Here is a 23,568-nt window from a genome sequence, read left to right as displayed (position 1 = left end):
ACAGACAGACAGACACAGACAGACACACACACATAAAACAGAAAAAGAAAAGAGAGTGAACAAGAACAAGGTGTTCTGGTAAATTTAAGCTATAAGCTGTTTTGTTTCAGGGTACTTTTTCTGTCATTTAACAGAAATATATTAGAAATTTTAAAAAATCAGTTTTATGTAGTAGGACAAGTGAGTCAACAGTCATCTCTCTACAGATCACTTATTGCAGCTTAACTGTAGAGTTATTTTTTAAAAAAACAAACAAACAAAGTGATCCCTTACCTATTGCAGGAGTTATGTTCCAGTGAACCCTGTGATAGGTGAGGGATCACTGTACTTGTTTTACATTCATTCCTCCAACAAGTGGTGCTATACACCTGTGAAGCAACTTTGAAGATGGCCATAAATTCTTTCTTTTGCCATCAAGTAGTTGGTTCCATTCACCCCTTCTAAGTCTGTGATGTCTTGAATACTAGAATGCCCTGGAAATGATGCTGTACAAATTCAGAAGGAAGGCCTTAAGAGACCTGCAGCTCTGTCCACATGTTTTTATAACTGTCTTGAGAAGTCAGGCACCATGCTCCTTGCTGGTAGTGCAGGCAGAGACAGGCCATATAGGGCACTCAGCTCTCAGCTGAGTTCAACTAAACAGGTGTGGGGCATTCAGTCCTGCCTGAGGCCCAGCTCAGTGCACTCCCATGAGTGTTCCACCAGATGTCACAGATGGCAGGAATGCCATCTTGCTGACAAAACTATAGATCTACACACTGAATTGTGACAAATAAAATAATTACTGGTTAAAGCCATTATGGTTCAAGAACTTTGTCATGAAGGAATAAAGAAAACAAGAGCAGATGCTTGAGAACCACCGACTAAGATAATAAAAGAGTAAGAACCTCACCTGGTTAGGACACTGGATCCGGTGATACTTTTTGATATCTGTCTTCCATTTGTGCAATACTTCTTGGCTGAAGGTAGGTAGCCCAGGGCGAGTATATTTTAACTACAAGGCAGGAAAAATTTGATTGCAGGAATACAATTCTGAACCCAAATGTTGTAGAAGTACCAGACACACCTCTTCAGGTTATGTACTTCAGGAGTCCACAAGTATAGATTCATATACAAAAAACAAGTAATAGAGGCCAGGGATATTATATATAATACTTCTATGCTAAAAAGAAGGAAAGAAAACTAGAGTATGACAAATCAACTGTTTAAAAAAAATGTTTTTGCTGGTCCTGGGGTGAGCTTTTGTGCTTAATGCTCTACCACTTGAGCCCCATCTCCACTTCCAGATTTTTTTTTTTTTTTTGGTAATTTAATGTAGGTAAGAGTCTTATAGACTTTCCTGCCCCAGCTGGCTTTGAATCAAGATCGTTAGAGCTCAGTCTCTTGAGTAGCTAGGACTATAGGCATGAATCACCAGTGCCTGGGAGTGAATAATATGTCATTTATAGGCAAATGGATGAACTTAAGCCAGACTAAAAGACAAATGGTGCATGTTTTCCTTCATGTGTGGCAGCTTGATCTAAAACACAACTATTCATGATAACATATACAGGGCCCAATGCATTTACACACAAAATACTTAGAGGAGGAATTCAAAGGTGTAACTTCTCTATCAACTCAAGTATTGTTTATCAAAATGATTACCAGGAAGTGGAAACCTGCTTGAGAGGATGGGCAAGGGCGGGGGGGGGGCACAGGAATGGAGGGAGGAAGGGTAAGCAAATGTGGTCATTATATTCAATGTATATTATGTAACAAGTGAACTATGTAAATTTGAGTGTAAGGACTACAGGGAAAAAGGAAGAAGAAAAAAGAAAGAGGTGACATTGGCCAAGAAGCATTTTACTCATAACCTGACATGTATTGAACTGTGACCTCTTTGTACAACTACTTAATAATAACAATAATTAAAAAAAAACTTTACAGTGAAGTCATTCATGGAGGTGCATAAGGAAAGGGGAAAGGAAAGGAAAGAAAAAGATATCAATACACATTCAACGATCAACGTATGTATATTTAGATACTTAAAAGGTGACTATAAGCCCAAGATGTAGCTGAGTAATAATTTATTCTTTGAATGGTAGGATTGTGAATGATTAATGATTTTTCCCTGTTTCTTTCTTTCTTTCTTTCCTTTCTTCCATTTTTGTGGTGGTACTGGCGATTAAACTTTGGACACCACCACAGTCTATTTTTTGTTTATATTTAAAATTTTTTTTAAACAAAATCAGTATTCATTCTAACACAAAGAAGTGAGAGAAATCAAGGACTGGAACATGTAATATTTGCTTATTGATGTAAAAATGGAGGCATTCCTAGCAACGTATTTCAGATTCTTTGACACAAGCTACATGGACAACTGCAACTGGAGGTGCCAGAGAGGAAACAGCATCTGTGGACCCATTCTGAATCGCCCACCATGGGTGGTCACAGCCGTCCTGCTTCAACAATGGAAGTGTCGCCAAGGAGTTGGTTCTGAGGCAGAAATGCAAACTAAAGCCCACAGAAGTAGCAGGGGAAAGGAAGGGAGCCTAAAGTGCTAGCCCACAGAGCTAGCCCCATTTGGAAGCATTTAATGTTCTTCGCAGCTTGTAAAGTCCACTGATACAAGGCAGTGTTCATACGAAGTATTAACAGAACAAACCATTATTTATATAAATCATGTAGTTTGCAGCTATAACAAAAAGAATAAAGATGATCTTTATAAAGACATACGGAGCTAAGTGGCATACACCTATTCTAGCTACTCAGGAGGCTGAGATTAGAGGATTGTGATTTAAAGGTAGCTCAGGTAGAAAAGTCTGAAACATCCCATGTCCAATTACCAGGGATAGAAAGTGTGGCTCAAGTAGGAAAAAAACAGGGATAAAAGTGTGGCACAAGTGGTAAAGTGGCATATGAGCAACAAAGCCCAATGAGTTAAGAGGCCCTGAGTTCAAACCCTAGTAACTGTGATGAAAAATAATTTGAAACACTTATATAAACTCAATAAAAACTACTAATTCTGAACAAAATGGTAACACTGGACAAAGATTAGTAACTTGAGAATTTGGGTTCCCTCAGGAAGTAATGCACAATTAAGAAGACTCCTTAAGGAACTTCTGACACAGACAGTCATGCTATAAATTACAGGAATGTGAATATGTACTCCACGTCCAAGGACAAAGATGCAAAATATCACATTTACTTTTCTCCATATAGGAAAAATATCAGATATAAAGATTCAACAACTGGGAAGTGGCACTGTGGCTCAAGTGGCAGAACACTTACCTGGAGCTGAAGAGCTCAGGGACAGTTCCCAGGCCGAGTTCAAGCCCCACCACCACCAAAAAACAAACAAAAAAAAGATTCAACAACTGATAGAAGTTTCTACCTTGGGCTGGGAAGGTGGCTCAGTGGTAGAGCGCTTGCCTTGCATGCATGAGGCCCTGGGTTCGATTCCTCAGCACCACATAAGCAAAAAGAAAAAAGCCGGAAGTGGCGCTGTGGCTCAAGTGGTAGAGCACTGGCCTTGAGCTGAAGAGTTGAGGGACAGCGCCCAGGCCCAGAGTTCAGGCCCACGACCGGACCCCCCCCCCCCAAAAAAAAAAATGAAGTTTCTACCTTACCTTCCGATCATCAGGTACTAGGTCCTGAAGCACCTTTCTCTTAGGCCATTCCTTGGTAAGTTCTGCAGAGGCCAGCTCCTGCAGGTGATATACAGCTATCTTGGCAGACCGCCTCTGAACTCGGCCTCCACTCTTTGACTCCAGGCTTACCTCCTTTAAGCACTCTGGCTGTGCTGTCTCTGGAAAGAAGGTAATCTGCGAGAATGAAACACAGCAAAACGTGGGCCTGATAAGTGACTTCCATCACAACTAATTATTAAAGTACATCCTTCTTGTGACAGCTAAATATTACAGGAACTATTTATTAGCTATTAGGAACTAACATCGAGCTTCAAGACTAATCTTACTTTACTGGTAAAATATTTTCTCAGAGGAATAAAAATTCTTTTCTGGGTCTGGGAAGGTAGCTCAGTGGTAGAGTGCTTGCCTTGCATGCATGAGGCCCTGGGTTCAATTCCTCAGCACCACATAAGCAGAAGAGGCTGGAAGTAGTACTATGGTTCAAGTGGTAGAGTCCTTGCTTTGAGCTGAAGAGCTCAAGGACAGTGCCCAGACCCAGAGTTCAGGCCCCACGACTGACAATAAAATAAATAAATAAATATTTTCTGCTGTGCTATGTGTAAGTGGCCAAAAATTCCGACACATTACATAAAAAGAATTGAACCTAGCTAGGCACAGTGGTTCATGCCTGTAATCTTAGCTACTCAGGAAGCTGAGATCTAGAGAATCAAAGTTCAAAGCCAGCCCATGCAGAAAAGTCTGAGAGATTCCATCTCCAATTAACCAGCAAAATGCCAGACTAGAGATGTGGCTTAAGTGATAGGAAGAACAAGAGCAAGAAAGCTGAGGAAACGCACAAGGCTCTGAGTTTAAACTTTGGTACCAGCACAGACAAACAAGAAGGCATCCTCAAACCATTCATCACACTATATATAAAAATTAAAACAGAGCTGGGAATGTGGCTTAGTAGCATGCTTGAAGTCCTGGATTTGATTCCTCAGTATTATATAGAATAGAAAAGGCTGGAAATGGTGCTGTGCCTCAAGTGGTAGAGTGCTAGCCTTGAACAAAAGAAGCATAGGGATAGTGCCCAAACCCTGAGTTCAAGCCCCACGACTGGCCAAAAAAAACCACCCCAAAACAAAAAAAAAAACAAAACCAACCAACCAAGCAAACAAAAAAACAGACCATAATCCTAAATGTAAAGGATAAAACTATGAAACACCAAGAAGGCCAACATTTAATTTTTTTTTTTTTGTGATCCCAAAGTACCAACCTGGCTAGGCTACTGCTATCAGTCAGTCAACATGAATCTACGTGTTTATGCCAAAGCATTTTTTTGTGGTTGATTTTTGAAACAGTCTCAAACTGCTTTGAATTTGTGATTTTTCTGCTTACTCTCTGAAATGCTAGAATTATTGGCCTGTCTACTATGCCTGGACCACTCAAGTATTTTGTAGCTGTAATTAAAGTACCCAGTTGCTTGACATTAAGTAAAATGGATGTGGCAGGGAAGATTCATGGCATGTGAGACACAAACTCTTGTCACTGAATGAAGTGGAGGGAACTATGAGCTAGGACAGGCATATGGTCTTTTTTGGTCGGTCGTGGGGCCTGAACTCTGGACCTGGGCACTGTCCCTTAGCTCTTCAGCTCAAGGCTGGTGCTCTACCACTGGAGCCACAGAACCACTTCCGGCTTTTTCTGCTTATGTGGTGCTGAGGAATTGAACCCAGGGCCTCATGCATGCAAGGTAAGCACTCTACCACTCAGACCTTCCCAGCCCCAGGTATGTGGTCTTGAGACACTGAAAACAATTCCCAGCCTACCAGTGAAAGGAACTCCTGTAGCCTCATGGACTTGAATCTTTTAATAATCTGAATGAGTCTAGAAAGTGTCTTAAGAAAGGCATAGCCTCTCCAACACTAAAGGCCAGCCTGGTGAGACTACACAGAAGCCAGCTGAGACATACTGACCTCAAAAACTGTGACATAAGAAACGTGTTCGTTTGAAATTAATTAGGTTTGTGGTGATGTGCAGCAGCATAGAAAAATCATACATTGGAAGCCAGGTACCAGTGGCTCATGCTGCTAGCTACTTGGGGAGTGGAGATTGGGAAGATCATGGTTGGAGGTCAGCCCAAGAAGCAAAGCTTACTAAACTCCATCTTAATGGAGATGGACATGGTGGCATGGGCCTGTCATCCTAGCAATGATATTAAGCCAAAAACAAGTGAATCAATGGTTTAGACATATGCCAAGGCAGAAAGCAAACTCTATCTTAAAAATAACCAGTGAGGGTTTGGGAAGGTGGCTCAGTGGTAGAGTGCTTGCCTTGCATTCATGAGGACTTGGGTTCAATTCCTTAGTATCACATAAGCAGAAAAAGCCAGAAGTGGTGCTGTGGCTCAAGTGGTAGAGTGCTAGCCTTGAGCTGAAGAGCTGAGGGACAGCGCCCAGGCCCAGAGTTCAGGTACCACAACCAACAAAAAACAAAAAACAACCCAGTGAAAAACAGGCCTAGAGGAAACTGGAGTGGGAGAACACCTTTCTAAAAGGTACAATACCACCTGGGCGCAGGTGGCTCATGCCTGTAATCCTAGCTACTCAGGAGGCTGAGATCTGAGGATCACGGTTCAAAACCAGCCCGAGCAGGAAAGTCTGTGAGACTCTTATCTCCAATAAACCACTTAGAAAACCAGAAGTGGCTCAAGTGGTAGAGTGCTGGCCTTGAGCTGAAGGGTTGAGGGACAGCGTTCAGGCCCAGAGTTCAAGCCCCAAGACCGACCAAAAAAAAAAAAAAAGGCACAAAACCAGCTGGCTATTGGTAACATGCTTGTATTCCAACTACTCAGGAGGCTGAAATCTGAAGATTGCAGTTCAAAGCCAGCCAGGATGGTAAAGTCCATGAACTCTTATCTCCAATAAACTACTCAGAAAAAAGCCTGAAGTGGTTCTGTGGCCCAACTGGTAGAGTGCTATCCTTGAGCAAAAAGAAGCTCAGCTACAGCATGCAGGCCCTGAGTTTAAGACCCAGGACTGGCACACACATACATACACACACACAAAGAACCTTAAGTTCAAACCCCAATTACTGCCACACTAAAGTAAATTGCACTTAGCCAAAATTTTCTTTGAAAAACACAGTGAAAAATCGATATGCCTGTTGAAGAACTTAAATCTGAATACATGAAACCCTCAGAATATATACACAACTTAATAAAACAGCAAAAATCTTCCAAAGCCTACCAAAAATGATTAAAGCATCTGAACAGTTATTTCCCTGAAGACATTCGAAATTGCGAACTAGCACTCAAAAATATGATTAATAACCCAACAGAGAAATTTCCATTATGTACTAGAGAATGTAAACTCTCACTAAGACATTACTAACGTGTATATTAGAATGTATGAAAAGTTAAATTAAAAAATACCAAGTGTTGAGAAAGGAAAAGCATTGGAATTCTCATACTTTGTTGGTGAGAATGCAAAATGGCAGTTACTTTGCAAAACTGACATTATCTTCTGTAGTCCAACATATATTTATCCTATGTCCTAGCAATTTGGTTCTTATGTGTCACCCCTAAACAAGTGAAAACTGAATGGAGAACATAGTAGAACACTTCTATAACCCTAGCACTCATGAGGCTGAGGCAGGAGGATCATGCATTTGAACCCAGCCTGATCTACATAGTAAGAGCTTGTCTTAAAATAACAACAACAACAAAACACCTCCAAAACCAAAAAAATATCCAGGCACTGGTGGCTCACATCTGTAATCCTAGCTATTCAACTCAGGAGGTTGAGATCTGAGATCATGATTTGAAGTCAGCCCAGGGAATAAAGTCCAGGAGACTCTTATGAAGTACCAAAAAAACCAGAAATGAAACTTTAGCTCAGGTGGTAGAGCTCTAGCCCTCAGAGACAGCACACAGACCCCGAGTTCAAGTCCTAAGATGAGCACAATAAACAAACAAACAAATCAATAGAGCAAGCCTATGTCAGGGATGTTTGAAAATGTAATCAGGACAAAAACAAAGTCAAGAAAAAAGAACAAAAAAAACAAACCAGGATAGAGCCAAGCATGGTGGCTAAGCCTTAAGAGGTAGAAATTAAAAATTGGAGGACTGCATTTCAAGGTCCACCTCCCATAAAAGTTCAAAAGAATCCATCTCAATGAATGGTTAGGCAGCTAGCCAGTACATACCTATCATCCCTAATGACAAGGGGAAGAAAAAGTAGAAGGACCTCAGCCCAGGAGAAGTTGAAGGGCTCAGGCATAAAATAAGGCCCTACCTCAAAAATAACATAAAATAGGGATTCAACATTAAATAGGATTAGGGGAATGGCTCGAATAGTAGACTGCCTGCCTAACAACTATAAGGCCCTGAGTTCAATCCCGAGTAACACCAAAATGGGCACAAGGCACTCACAATCTGTAATCCTAGCTACTCAAGAGGCTAAGATCTGACAATTGTGGTTTGAAGCAAGCCTGGACAGAAAATTCTGAGACTCTACTTCTAATTAACCAGCAAAAAAGCCAGATGAGAGACGTGGCTCAAGTGGTAGAGAACCAACCATGAACAAACAAAAACAAAAACAAAACCGAGGAAAAGCATGAAACCTGAGTTCAAGCACTGATAATAGCGCAAACAATAGAGAATTAAGAAGCTAGCTGGACAGATGTGCCTAAAATCCTTAAAAGAGGAATGTTTGAGTTTCAGTGACATCATAATAGGCATGATATGGTAGTTCAGCTACTCAGGAGGCAGAAAACAGGAGAATCCCAGTTCAAAGCAAGCCCAGGCAAAAAGTTCATGAGACTAATAAGATGTACACACCTGTCATCCCAGCTATGCAGGAAGTTAAATAGAAGGATCATAATCCAAGTTGACCTAGGCATGAGACCTCATTTTAAAAATAAAACAAAAAGGGCTGTAGGCTTGGCTCAGGAGGTAGAATACCTGCCTAACAAGCATAAAGTCTTGAGTATCTAAAAAAAAAAAAGTGAATGTATGTCACATACATATATAAATGAGTTTGCATCTATATGTGTGTGTACACATATATATACAAGGTCAACAAGGATGACAATAACAAATCCATACATATAGATGGCAAAAGTAAAAAGAAAGAATGAAGAGGAGAACAAACCATTCAACAAGTAAAATGTGACACAAATAATGCAGCCATGACACATAGGATATGGGTGATAAGCACTCAGCATAACATATATCCCCACACAGGGTCTAGAGAGAAATCAGTACTCACAGGCCCGTGCTCTGACCTCAGGTGATATGCAAGTCCAGCCTTTGATCTATATGGTTTTCCACAATGGTGACACTTCAGAGCCAACTTCTCCAGCTCTGCAGCCCCTTTGCCACATTTTCTAACATGGTACAGATATCCCATAATGCTGGTAAAGGTATTGGAGCAACTCTAAATACAGGAAAGAGGTCTACATTAGAATCTTACATCTTCTGATATACTCCTAAATTTCTAAGGAGCCATAAGCACTCACCACTATAAACTGCAAAAAAGACTATGATATTCAGAACCCTTACCCATTTCCCATTGGAATAATTCTTCCTTATCCCTCTCTGTCTTATCTATGAGCCATAGAGTCAATTGGTTCACATTTGAGGAACTAAAGCCATGGTCATCTACTTATTGTAATAAAGCATCCTCCTTGGTCTGTGATCCAACCCCACTCCAGTATCAAATTGCTAGCAACATCAAAGTTCATCACTAAAGTTATGAGGATCCTTTTCAAACACTGGGATGGCAAACAAAGAGAAACATGGGGAGTAAACTTGGAGATGAGAAAGAAAACAAAGAATTATTAATGACTGAAAGATCTGGAAAAGCTGAAGCCACACTATGCCATAAGATGGCATGGAACTAGGATGTCAATATGGAAAGAAAAGGAGAAATAGAAAAGAACAAGAAAAAGACACTGAGACTCCAAGGAAAAGATATGCTGTCTTCAGGCTCTTACCTCACGCGTGCATCTGAGCTTTCCCAGTCTTTTTAAAACAGTTCGGAGTCTCTCTCTCTCACTTGGTTCATCTGCTTCATCTCCAGTCTTCAAAATGGGCTGGAAACCAAAATAAAGATACACAATGTACAGATGTGAAAATGGAACCAGGAGGAAGGGAGGGGTGAGACTGGGAGGAATGGGGAGAATGATGAAATGTGTGACATTGATTAAGATGCAATGTACTCATAAACTGACATGTTGAACTGAAACCCCTTAAAACTACTTCAAAAGGTATTTTTTTTGAGCTGGTCCTAGGGCTTAAAATCAGGGCCTGGATGCTATCCCTGAGCTTTTTTGCTCAAGGCTACTTCGCAAGCCATAGCTCCACTTGCAGCTTTTTGGGTGACTAACTGGACATTAGAGTCTCATGGGCTTCCTTTGAACTGCAATCTTCAGATCCCAGCCTCCTGAGTGGCTAGGATTATAAGCATGAGGGGCCTGGCTACTTAAAGACAATTAAAAAAATGGGACAGTACATATTAAAAACAAATTGTAGATTTGTTATTGTAGATAACCAAGAACTGGACTGGTAGCTAAGCTGATGTCATGAAATTCAAGTTCGGGCTTTCTCCTGACTTTATTCTCCATCGCCTGAACTGGCAAAGGAAGTGAAAACAAAGGAAAAAAAAATCTGAGTTTCGGGCTAAGCGATAATTGCTCTTGCCAGCCTAGGACCATCAAGAAGAGTTCTGAGTCTACTTTAGGACTAAACACAAAAATATCTATAGTTTACCTCAAAGGTTTCTATGTAACTGCTATTATGAAAGAGTGTTCTTACTAATTCCCCTATGATAACTGAGAGCTCGAGCCATCTGCAATACAATATCTACACTCACCTATGTATGCTCAAAACCAAGAAACTTACTAAACTATTATGATTCGCCATGACGTGATACTTCATCCCTGCCAGCGAACGAAGTTGTTTCCCACAATGATGACAAGTAAACATTTCCTAAAAGAAAAAATAGTGCTCAGTGCCAGGCTAGTCAACAAAGAGAATGCCTTAATTGTCATGTACTTGGATAGGCAAATGTACTGAGATAGGCAAATAGCATGCATTACTTCTCTCTTACAGATAAGGAGACTGAGGCTTACCCCACCCACCCCACCCCCAAAAAAGCTAAATGCCATAACTGTACACATAACTGTAAGTAAACATCTGAACCCAAGTCTGTCACATGCAAAACCTATTTTTCTGTACCACACACTACCCCAAATCCTCTATAATCTGCAGATCCCATATAATACCACTGGTCTAAAGTTTGGGTTAAAAAATCCCAATAGTGAATTATGTAATGTCATAAAATATTGAACCTGTTTGCAGTTTTCCATGTGTTTCTTTAAACCCTCTATGGTCTTCCTCCCCACTGCCTGGCAGGTAGGACAGGAAACACTGCCTTTATCCACGATTTCTAAGTACCATTGTTCCTCCAAACTGCCTACAACAGAGAGGAACACTTTGTAATCTGCGGTATTTTTTAGAAACAAAGAATATACTCCCATAATTTAGGAAAAGTATCATAAAATAGTTTTTCCCTTTCCTTTTTTTTTTTTTTTTTGGTGCCAGACCTTGGGCTTGAGCCCAAGTGCTGTCTATGTCTATGTCTAACAAGCTCAAGGCTTGTTAGTGCTCTACCACTTGAGTCACAGCTCCACTTTTGGCTTTTTGGTGGTTAATTTGGAGATAAGAATCTCACAGAATTTCCTGCCTGGGTTAGCTCTGAACCATGATCATCAGATCTCAGCCTCCTCGGTAGGTAGCATTATAAGTGTGAAAAACTGGCATCCAGCTTCTTTTTTGTGTGTAGGAACTGGGGCTTGAACTCAGGGCCTGGGCAGTATCCCTGGGCTTTTTTTGCTCAAGCTGGCACTTTATCACTTGATCTACAGCTCTACTTCTAGCTTTTTTTTTTTTTTTTGTGATTAATTGGAGGTAATAGTCTCATAGGTTTTCCTGACCAGGCTGGCTTCAAACCTACGATCTCAACCTCCTGAGTATTAAGGTGTGAGTAACCAGAACCTGGCTAAGTTTTTCTCTTTATTGGTAAAACCATAATGAACAGGTTCTTACTGTATATAACAACTAGTAGTAGTTTTTACATAGAATGCAGAGATTTCTAAAATTCCCAATCTTTTCCCCATGGTAAGAACCATCTGAGAAGCACTCTAAGGCCCAGTAGCATAGGGAGCTGGGCATCATTATTCTTAGCAAGATCTATGAATGGGATCCTGGATATGTAGGGCCTGTTTCCTGAGGGGTTTTTCCTATGTGCCTGAGACCATGCTAAATGTTTTCATGTCACTTAAGTCATACAATATTTCTGGCTTTGTTATCACTATTTATACACAGGAAATTGAAACTTGTAGAAGCCAAATGAATTGAGGCAGATTAGAAAGCTTGCAGTGCTAAAACTTGAAGTCTATTGACTTCCCAACCCAACTCATTTATATAACTTCCTTGCTCACACAAGCTTCAGAACATCATTCCTCACAGACAACAGCAATACCAACCCTAAGTGTGATAATCATGTCCCACAAAGCTTCAAAAAGAAAGCATACCTGCTTCATAAACTGGTGGTTCCTTTCGAATGCGACGAGTTTGAGATTTGGGATTAGGCTGAGTTTTTGGCCGCTGCTTCCTCCCTGAGATAAGACAGAAACCTGAAGCCTAATCTATCACCTTTACAACACCTCCTTCCCTCCTCATCAACATCTGGGCCCCAGTCCTAAGTCATGGCCAAATAAAAGGGTGCAAGAAGAAAGGATGGAGCCATTATTCCCCTAAATTCAAAAGGCTCAAAAGCCAGGCAAGGGTCCACACCAAAGTCTCTCTCTCTCTCTCTCTCTCTCTCTCTTTTTTAACCTCAAATTAAAAAGCCCAGAGAGGAAAAAGAAATAGTAAAGTGTTCCCTTACCATAAAGTTTATGCTTCTTCTGAGGAAATTCTCGATAGTCTTCATCTTCTTCTTGCCTGGGTTTCCTTTTTCCTTTGGTTGATACGCCACCTGATCCTGACATAACATACAAAATACAAACTCAGTATACATTACAAGTGAACATCTGGTCCTGCATTCAAAACACTACCCACAAGATCATTAAATGAAAAGATTTCTCTCTAGTGAACTCAGCCTTGCACAATTGTTTATGACAACTCAAGGAACATTGGTGTGACTTCTCATTCACTACTGGAACTTTCCTCCTCCTTCTGGACTGTGCTCCCTTGAAAGCCATCAGGTCTTCCCTGTGACTAACAGTTCTTCAGAAAATGTGTTCTGCTTGATGCTAGTTTTCATTTATTTATGTACTTATTTATTATATGTGTGTGTGTGTGTGTATATACATGTATATGTATTTGTAGTATCGAGGATTGAACCCAGGACCTCTCACTTGCTAGATAAGCATTCTACCACTTAAGTTTTATTCCTATCCCTGCTTAATCTTGATGTGACTGCCACTTACCCTTAAGATATGACCCTGTAGAATATACTACTCCAGGGGCTGGGAAGTTGGCTCAATGGTAGAGTGCTTACTTACATGCATGAGGCCCTGGGTTTGATTCCTTAGCACCACATAAGCAGAAAAAAGCCAGAAGTGGCTCTGTGGCTCAAGTGGTAGAGCGCTAGCCTTGAGCTTTAGAGCTGAGGGACAGTGTCCAGGCCCCATGACCGACCTCCCCGCCTCCCTCCAAAAAAGAATACACTACTCCATAACTCCTATATCCTCAAAACTAGAAGAATAGAGGGAAGTAGTTCTAATTCTATGAAGATAGGCACTTGTTTTTGGACCCTCAGCTTTTTTGCTGAAGGCAATCTTTTTGTTTTTTGTTTTCCAGAGCTGAGGACCGAACCCAGGGCCTTGCGCTCACCAGGCGAGCACTCTTCCACTGAGCTAAACCCTCAGCCCCCTGTTTGTTTGTTTGTTTTTTTACTTCTGGGCCTAGGAGCTGTCCCTGAGCTCTTCAGCTCAAGGCCAGTGTTCTATCACTTGAGCCACAGGGCCATTTCTGGTTTTATGGTGGTTAATTGGAAATAGCCTGCACGGGCTGGCTTTGAACTGTGATCCTCAGATCTCAGCCTCCTGAGTAGCTAGGATTACAGGCATGAGCCATCGGCACCAGGCTTGAAGGCCAGCATGTTACTACTTAGCCACAGATTCACTTTTGGCTTTTTGGTGTCTAACTGGAGACAAGAGTCTCATGTATATTGCTGCCTGGGCTTGATTTGAACCATGATCCTTAGATTATCAGCCTCCTGAGTAGCCAGAAGTACAGGTGTAAGACAAGGGCACCCAGAGAAGATGGATCAACAGAATTCCACTCTATTAAATGGACAGTTCATGAAAATAATGTAGTAGCCTATCACCTAAAAAAAATTTTTTTTTTGTTTCTTGGTTGGTTGTGGGGCTTGAACTCAGGGCCTGAATGCTATCCCTGAGCTCTTTTGCTCAAGACTAGTGGTTCTACCATTTTGAGTCACAGGACTAATTCTGGTTTTCTGGTAATTAGAGATAGGAGGAGTCCCACCAAGCGCTGGTGGCTCAGGCCTGTAATCCTAGTTACTAAGGAGGCTGAAATCTGAGAATCATAGTTCAAAGCCAGTCCAGGCAGGAAAATCCGTGAGACTCTTATCTCTAATAAACCACTAGAAAACTGGAAGTGGCAGAGCATTAGCCTTGAGCTGGAGAGCTGAGGGACAGTGTCCAGGCTCAGAGTGCAAGCCCCATGACCAACCAAAAAAAAAAGTCTCATGGACTTTCTTGCCAGGGCCGACTTGAACGGTGACTTCAGATCTCAGCATCCTATGTAGCTCAGATTACAAGCATGAGTCACCAGTGCCTGGCTTCACCCTAAAATTTAATCAAAGCTGGGTGTGGTGCACACCTGAAATACCTGTACTCAGGAGACTGAGGCAGGAGGATCATAAGTTCAAGATTAGCCTGGCCTACAAGTAAGTTTCAGGCTTGCCTACACTTCAGAGTGAGACTCTATCTCAAACAAATGAACAACATTGTCTTCAAACACAAATGACAAACATAAGTAGCATTTAACCCTGTTAAGAGTCACTTATAGGGGCTGGGAAGGTGGCTCAGTGGTAGAGCACTTGCCTTGTATGCATGAGGACCTGGGTTTGATTCCTCAGCACCACATAAGCAAAAAGAAAAAAATCAGAAGTGGCGCTGTGGCTCAAGTGGTAGAGCGCTAGCCTTGAGCTGAAGAGCTGAGGGACAGCGCCCAGGCCCAGAGTTCAGGCCCCACGACCGGACCCCCCACCCCCGCAAAAAAAAAAAGAGTCACTTATAGCAGTTACCTCAAAATAAAAACTTCAGAGTGTTCTGTCTTGGAAAAACACAGATCAAATACCTTCAATATGAGAAGTGGCAGCTGGCTTGGTTCTTCTCATCTTCATCCAGTAGGTAGATTTTTGGAAGGATGCTGGAAAATCATTCACTGGTTCACAGGAGGAGGCAGACGATGAGCCACTTAAGGAGTCATCATGAGGGATCGTATACTGGAAACTATTGTCCTTTATTGCACACTGGGTCCTGCTACTGACACAACACAAAGATATATACCACAAAGGAGGTCTATATATATTCTTTTTACATTTTTTTTGGGGGGGTCCAGTCGTGGGGCCTGAACTCTGGGCCTGGGCGCTGTCCCTCAGCTCTTCAGCTCAAGGCTAGCACTCTACCACTTGAGCCACAGCACCACTTCCGGCTTTTTTCTTTTTGCTTATGTGGTGCTGAGGAATCGAACCCAGGGCCTCAGGCATTCAAAACAAGCGATCTACCACTGAGCCACCTTCCCAGCCCTTTTTTTTACATTTTTATTTAGTTTTTAACCTTTTTTTTTTTTTTTTTGGTTGGTCCTGGGGCTTGAACTCTGGGCCTGGCGTTATCCCTCAGCTCTTCAGCTCAAGGCAAGCACTCTACTGCTTGATACAGCACCACTTTCAGTTTTCTGGCAGTTTACTGGAAATAAGAGTCTCATGGACTTTTCCTGCCTGGGGCTGGCTTTGAACCATGATCCTCAGGTCTCAGCCTCCTGAGTAGCTAGGATTATAGGCGTGAGCCACCCATGCCTGGCTGTTTTTAACTTTTATATATATTCTTTCTTTTGTCAGTCATGGGGCTTGAACTTTGGGTCTGGGCGCTGTCCCTCAGCCCTTCAGTTCAAGGCTAGCGCTCTACCACTTGAGCCACAGTGCCACTTCTGGTTTTCTGGTGGTTTATTTGGAGAGAAGTCTCACGGACTTTCCTGCCCTGGCAGGCTTTGAACTGCAATCCTCAGGTCTCAGCCTTCTAAGTAGCTAGGATTACAGGCATGAGCCATTGGTGCCCGGCCTTTCTTATGTCGTAAGAATATAATCAAGTTGTTTCCTGTGGGAAAAAAAAGCCTGTTTGTTTGTTTTTTTAAGTACATTATGCCAAGTGCCAGTGGCTCACACCTGTAATCCTAACTACTCGGGAGGCTGAGACCTGAGGATCTTAAAGCCAGCTATGGCAGCAAAGTCCATGAGAGTCCTGTCTCCAATTAGGCATCAATAAACCAGAAGTGGAACTATGGCACAAGTGGAAGAGCACTAGAGTACTAGCCTTGAGGGAGGAAAAGAAAAGCTTAAGGACAGCTCCCAGGCCCTAAATTCAAGCCCCAAGACTGGCACATACATACAACACACACATACAACACACACACACACAAACACACACTGTCCTAAAAATTACAATAATCAATTTAACACATTATGTGCAATTATTATACTTCACTGTAGTGTGAAAGAGTATACAGTCCATATAAATGATCCTTGCGTAGCAAAAGCATTCTTTCCTAACTTACTTAGCTTCCCTAGGTAAAAAAAAAAAAAAAAACACAAAAAACGAAGACTATCTTGTCTGAATTACACTGGTTAATAGCTGTTAAATAGCTGTATGTAGAGTACTAAATCAAAGAGTGGCTTATAAGAATTAAGAAGGATTATTGAGTAACTACAAACCATTATTCTTCTAGGTGGCTTAAGATAAGGTATAGCAGCAGCAGTTCTTCAAGGTCCTTGCTGTTCCAGTAAACATCTATGTGAGGCTTGCTTCATACTGAGTATTTAAAGGCTGCCTTAACCAGAAAATGGCCCAAAAGGCAAAAATTAAAGAGTAAAGTAAGCTTGCTTCAGTAGTATGGATAAACTAGACATGGTGGCACAGGCCTCAGGATGCTCCTGAGTTTGAGGCCAGTCTGAGCTACACAGCCACACTCTGTCTCAAATAAACAGACTCATTAAAAAAAGCAATTACACATACAGGTTTGAGTAGAAGTAACACAGGTGATTATCTTTAGGAAAGTACAGAAATAAAATGTGATGATGCTTACTATGGAACACTATGTAGTCAGATGCCATAAACTAATCATAACTTCCCTGTATTCACCTTTACAATAATTTTTTTTTTGTCAGTTGTGGGGCCTGAACTCTGAGCCTGGGCGCTGTCCCTCAGCTTTCAACTCAAGGATAGCACTCTACCACTTGAGCCACAGGGCCACTTCCAGCTTTTTCTGCTTATGTGGTGCTGAGGAATCAAACCTAGGACCTCATGCACACAAGGCAAGCATTCTACCACTGAGCCACCTTCCCAACCCCTACAATAAGTTTTTAAAAAAATAAACTAAGCATTGAGAATGAACTCAATTAAAAGGCAAACTGTTCCCTGAAAAAAAGCAGAACAAGAACTCCAGTACAATGTCATCTCAATAAATGAAATACAAATACATACAATAAACCAATCTACTATTTTCAAAGGATTCATAAATATTTAAAGACAAACATCACACTCATAAAGATGGTTTCCTCTGGGAAGAAGGGACTAGAAATGGGTACTGAGTAAATATAACACTATGTCATATGCTAAAATGGGAAGCATGATTTTCAGCCTTCTTAATATGGGGACATATATTAGAAATTTAATACAAAGATGTGATGGAACACTACAATCCCTTCCTCCTGTTGAGCAAGAAGATAAACTCTGGATCTTACATTAAACAAAAGCAGATGGATTCAGGTACCATTGGCTCATGCCTGTAATTCTAAATATTCAAGAGGCGATTTGAAGCCAGCCGGGGCTAGAAAGTTTGTGAGACTCTTATCTCCAATTAACTACCAAAAAGGTGATAGTAGAGCTATGTGGCTCAAGTGGTAATAGTGCTAGCCTTGCTCAAAAAAGCTCAGGGACAGCACCCAGGTCCTAAGTTCAAGTCTCAAGACTGGCACCCAAAACAACGACAACAACAACAAAGAGGATTGATTACATAGGAAAATAAAGATGGGTCAAGTGATTGACATAGTATGAGTTTCTTATTTGTGGATTTTTTTTTTGGGGGGGGGGGATGATCTTAGGGCTTGAGCTCAGGGCCTTATGTGCTGTCCCTTATCTTCTTTAGCTCAAGAATGTCAGTGCTGTACCACTTGAGCCACAGCTCCACCTCTAGTTCTTCTCATAGTTTATTGGATGTAAGAGTCTCACAGACTTTCCTGCCTGGGCTGGTTTTGAACAGTGATTCTCAGATCTCAGCCTCCTGAGTAGCTAGAATTACTAAGTCACTGGTACTTGGCTTAATTTTATTTAATGGCTTTGCCACTAGGTTGCCTAACTTGCAGAGCAGCATGTGCAGCTTCAATTACATCTTCCTACGCAAAGAAAGATGAGCACGGTATATGAGAATCCTAGGGAGAAAAGGAAAGTGATTGTGCAAGTTATAGGAGCTACACGTAACAGCAAATTCCAATCTGCCTTGGAAGACTTTGGAACTAGAAGATCTGAAACACCTGAAGAAATCTCATAGACCTACTATTCATAACCCATAGGTGATCCATAAATGGAACAAGCCAAATCATAGCAAAAATGGAAAGAATGCAAGTGAGATTTAACCAATGCCCTCAGAGGTGAGACAAACTTATAGTCTAATCCTAAGTGGAGCGGCTACTAAGAAAGAACCAGTAATAACTCTAGAAGATTAAGACAGGACCCCAAACCCACAATATATTCATAATTTATTGAAATAATGCAACACATACAAAAAACATAACACAATAAAGTCTCAGAGGATCAGATGTTATCCTCAAGGTGATCCAGATATTAGATGTGCCAAACATTTTTTCCAATGGCTATTACAACTGCTTATAAACTAAGTCATACTCTTGAGAGCTTAGGGGAAAAAAAGAACAATACACATGAAATGAAGGAAAAACTAGGAATTATCAGCCAGCAGAAAGCATAAAAAGGAACCAAATGAAATTTTAGTACTGTAAAATGTAGTATCTAAAATAAAGCCCAGGGGCTGGGAAGGTGGCTCAGTGGTAGAGTGCTTGCCTTGCATGCGTGAGGCCCTGGGTTCGATTCCTCAGCACCACATAAGCAAAAAGAAAAAAGCCAGAAGTGGCGCTGTGGCTCAAGTGGTAGAGCACTAGCCTTGAGCTGAAAAGCTGAGGGACAGCGCCCAGGCCCAGAGTTCAGGCCCCACAACCATACCCCAAAATAAATAAATAAATAAAATAAAGCCCACTACGTAGGGTCTTCAGTAAAATGAAAATGGCAAAGGAAAGTCCATGAACTTAAAGATAGAGTGAAAGAAAAAAAAAAGAAAAAGAAAAACAACGGCTAGAAAGCAGCCAGTATAATCCAACAACCTGTAATTCAATTGCAAGGTTCTGACTTCAATGTAGTTCTGTAATTTCAGAGGAAAGAAGATACTGAAGTAGCACTGTTGAAAGAAATAATGGGAGAAAAATCTCCTAAATTTGGTGACAAATATTAATTGAACCATTCAAGAAGCTCAACAATCACTGAATAAGATTAAAGAAAAACACAACTACACACATCTTAATGAAACTCTTACACTAAAGGTTTATTAAAATCTAGATGGTAGCTTCAGAAAGAACATTTACATTTACAGTAATCCAAGCAGTCATAGATTCCCCCAGAGAAACAGGAAGGCTAGAAGACAATACAACACAATCTTTACAATCCTGAGAGAAAAGGTTTGTCAATTCAGCACTCTTTCTTCAACGAAAATATCCTACCAGAATATTTCTTCAGATAAAGAAAAACAGAGAATTTGTTGTCAGAAAACCTGCTGAATAAGAAATGTGAAATCTAGTTGTCCCAGCTGAAGCAAGCGATACTGGAATGAAAAGAACAAAACAATGGTAAATGGCTAAGGTAAACATGTTACTTAAAGCAAAAATTTAATATTATTTAGTAGGGTTTCCAATAGACTTTACATACAACACATATGGCAATACAAGATAATGGTAGGTAGACAGGAGGTTAAAGAAATCTACATGGAGGAGGAGGAGGTGACAATGCTCGATGGGAAATGTACTCATTACTTATGTATCTATAACCCTTCTGTACAATATTTTTACAATAAAAGTATATATTAAAAAGAAAAAAGAAATCTACATGGTAGTGAGGTTTTTAAGTTTAAGCAAAGTGGCAGAATATTAAGACTATGAAAGAATATATATATATATATATATATATATATATACATTATAATTCCTAAAACATCAGTAAAAAAAAAAAAGAACCATAGGCAAAAACTCAATAGCACATTTAAAATGTAACACTAAATATTCAAATAATCTGAAGAAGAATAAAGGAGCGAACAATAGGGCAGATGGAGGTCAAATAATAAAAGGACAGATCTAAATCGAGCCCTATCAATATCGATTCAAATGTTTCTGGTCTAAGTACTACAGTTTAGTCAGCAAATGACAAATAAAAAGGCAATACCTTACAAGCACCTACAAGAGGGAGCCTATAAATATAGAGATATACAGACTGAAAATAAACCAAAAAATTGAAAAAGTATACAATCACAGTAAACATAAGAAGCTAGAGTAGCTATTATGAGTAGTCATAAATAAAGAGACACTTCCTAATAATAAAAGTGTCAAATTATCAGGAAGACATAATTGTCCTTGTATGTGCCTAATAACAGACCCTCAAAGTACTCAAAGCAAAATACTGAGAGGATTAGAGAAAAAACAGACAATTCCACAATCAGAAAAATTTGGATGTCTCTCTTTCAGTATTTGATAGAATTACTAGTTAAAAATTCAGGCCAGGTGCTAGTGGCTCATTCCTGTAACTGTAGCTATTTAGGAGGCTAAGATTTGAGGATCATGGTTTGAAGCTTATCTCCAATTAACCACCAAGAATCCAGAAGCAGAGCTGTAACTCAATTGGTAGAGAGCTAGCCTTGAGCAAAAAGCTAAGGGACAGGGCTGGGAAGGTGGCTCAGTGATAGAGCGCTTGCCTTGCATACTCGAGGCCCTGGGTTCGATTCCTCAGCACCACATAAGCAAAAAATAAAAAGCCGGAAGTGGCGCTGTGGCTCAAGTGGTAGAGCGCCAGCCTTGAGCTGAAAAGCTGAGTGAGGGACAGTACCCAGGCCCAGAGTTCAGGCCCCACGACTGGACCAAAAAAAAAAAAAAAAAAAAGCTAAGGGACAGCATTCAGACCTTAGAACTATGTGGGTGGGTGTGTGCGCGTGCGCGCGCCCACACATATACATAATTCAATGAAGACATAAATGATCTGAACTACATTATTAGCCACATTGTCTAGTCATTAACACTTATAGAATATTGTATTCAGGATTCTTTTCAAGTGTACATTATGTGTTCACTAAGTCAGAGAACCTTTTGGACCATAAACTTGTATCAAATGACAAAATTAACAGTATCTTTGTCCACAGAACCAAATTAGAAACTAAAAGCAGTAAGATATTGAAAAACAAAACACACACATACACATAAACACACACAAATCCAAATATCTAGAAGCTAAATAATCTACTTCTTAATAACTCATAGGTCAATTCAAAGTGAAATCTGAAAATATTTTGTCGCGAATAACAACAAAAATACCTTCATTCTAATATATGGATACAACTAATGAAACATTTGGAAACATAAAGCTGTAATTGCTAATATTAGAAGTGAAGATTTTAAATCAGTGACTTAAGATTTCATTATAAGATACCCTTAAAAAGAAGAGCAAAGTTAGGCAAAGATGAAAAATGAATTAATAAACTAGGGAACAGACAATAGAGAAAATCTAGTTCTTTGGAATCAACAGTAAGTAAGAATGTTAAATTGATCAAGAAATAAGACACCACAAATATCACATAAAATATCACAGATCATATAGGCATTAAAATAATAATTAGGAGCTTGGAGTCGTGACCTCTAATACCAGCTATATGGGACACAGAGATGGTGAGGATGGCATTTTAGGACAGCATGGGTACATAGTGAATTACAGGCTACCCTGAACTACAAGGTGAGACCCAGTCTCAAACCAAACCAAACTGATCAAACACTATCCTGGTGGCTCATGCCTGTAATCCTAGCTACTCAGGAGGCTGAGATTTTTTTTTTTTTTTTTTTTTTGGGTCCGGTCGTGGGGCCTGAACTCTGGGCCTGGGTGCTGTCCCTCAGCTCTTCAGCCCAAGCCTAGCACTCTACCACTTGAGCCACAGTGCCACTTCCGACTTTTTTCTTATGTGGTGCTGAGGAATCGAACCCAGGGCCTCGAGCATGCAAGGCAAGTGCTCTACCACTGAGCTACTTCCCAGCCTCAGGAGGCTGAGATCTAAGGATCGTAATTCAAAGAGCCTGAGCAGAAAAGTCCATGAGGCTCTTTTCTCTATCAAAAAGCTGGAAGTGGAGATGTTGTTCAAGAGGCAGAGCATCAGACTTGAGCAAAAAAAGCCAAATAAGATCTCAAGGCCCTGAGTTCATGCGCAGTGCCAACACACACAAAAAATCAGACTTATCTTTTTTTTTGTCGGTCATGGGGCTTGACCTCTGGGCCTGGGCACCGTCCCTCAACTCTTCAGCTCAAGGCTAGTGCTCTACCCTTGAGCCACAGTGCCACTTCTGGCTTTTTCTGTTTATGTGGTACTGAGGAATTGAACCCAGGGCCTCATGCATGTGAGGCAAGCATTCTACCACTGAGCCACCTTCCCAGCCCAGCCCAGTCCTTTCTTATTATTTCAATTTTAGTTTGAGACAGGGTCTCACTAAGTTGCCTAGGCTGACCTCCAAATCTTGATCTTCATGCCTCAGCCTCTCAAATAGCCAGAGCTATAGACACATGCCATCATGCCTAGCTTGGTAATTCAGTAAGGCAAGTCTTTGGAATAAGTACTGCATATACAGGGGGAAAATAAGACACAGACTCTCACCACACATAATAGACAAAAATTAACTCCAAATGAGTCAGACCAAAATGTGAAACCTATAAAACTTCTAGACAACAACACTTAGGAGGTGAAGACAAGATTGCAGGGTCAAGGCCGGCCTGAGGTACACAGCAAGGTCCTGCCAGTAGGGAGAAACAAAAACCAAAATAAAACAAAACAAAAAGCTGGATATGGTGGCACACAGAATCCCAGTTACTCTAGAGGCCAGTTTAGAAGAACTGCTGGGTGAAAAGTGTGAGACCCTGATTCAAATGGCAGAGTGCTTGCCTAGCAAGAATAAGGCCCTAAGTTCAAGCTTCAGTACTTCAATAAATGAGTTAAAGACTCAGAACTGCAATAAACAAACAAAAAATACCTCTAGAAGGAGAAATCTTTAAAATTAAGGAAGACAAATGTTCTTAAGTAAAGTTTTAAAAGAAACATAAATGGAACATCTTTAATGATTTAAAATTGTTCTTAAAAATATACCATTGAGAAAATAAAAAGGCGAACCACAGGCAAATCCTATATTCAAATAAAAGAACTATTCAGAATAGATATTCTTCAAAATATTACAACTCAGCTAGATGTTGGTGATTTATACCTGTAAACCTAGCTATTTAGGAGGCTGAAAACATGGGGATCATGGATTGAAGCCAGCCTAGGCAAAAATGATTCTTTCTC

At 40.6% G+C, this 23,568-nt stretch overlaps 1 protein-coding gene across 6 annotated transcripts in view; it reads right to left on the bottom strand.

Moving 5' to 3' along the window:
* Znf512 (zinc finger protein 512) overlaps positions 1-23,568 on the bottom strand; it is a 37,892-nt gene that overhangs the window by 6,248 nt on the left and 8,076 nt on the right. For 4 of the 6 annotated variants that reach the window (XR_006150164.1, XM_042696721.1, XM_042696726.1 and 1 more), the window contains 9 exons: positions 15,007-15,194; positions 12,563-12,658; positions 12,207-12,290; positions 10,962-11,086; positions 10,513-10,599; positions 9,606-9,704; positions 8,879-9,046; positions 3,609-3,803; positions 893-994 (listed from right to left, as the gene is read on the bottom strand). Coding sequence is in view for 5 of the 6 variants with exons in the window: in XM_042696721.1 (XP_042552655.1) it covers positions 893-994; positions 3,609-3,803; positions 8,879-9,046; positions 9,606-9,704; positions 10,513-10,599; positions 10,962-11,086; positions 12,207-12,290; positions 12,563-12,658; positions 15,007-15,194 (1,144 nt within the window). In the remaining variant the exon portion in view is untranslated. The remainder of the gene's footprint in view (positions 1-892; positions 995-3,608; positions 3,804-8,878; positions 9,047-9,605; positions 9,705-10,512; positions 10,600-10,961; positions 11,087-12,206; positions 12,291-12,562; positions 12,659-15,006; positions 15,195-23,568) is intronic. The other 2 variants (XM_042696723.1, XM_042696722.1) reach the window with 2 other exon arrangements.

The sequence above is a fragment of the Dipodomys spectabilis genome, unplaced genomic scaffold (assembly GCF_019054845.1).
Source record: "Dipodomys spectabilis isolate Male_0828 unplaced genomic scaffold, ASM1905484v1 ptg000210l, whole genome shotgun sequence".
NCBI classification, from domain to species: Eukaryota; Metazoa; Chordata; class Mammalia; order Rodentia; family Heteromyidae; genus Dipodomys; species Dipodomys spectabilis.
The sequence above is the reverse complement of the archived record's forward strand: the minus strand, read 5'-3'. Positions and strand labels throughout refer to the sequence as shown.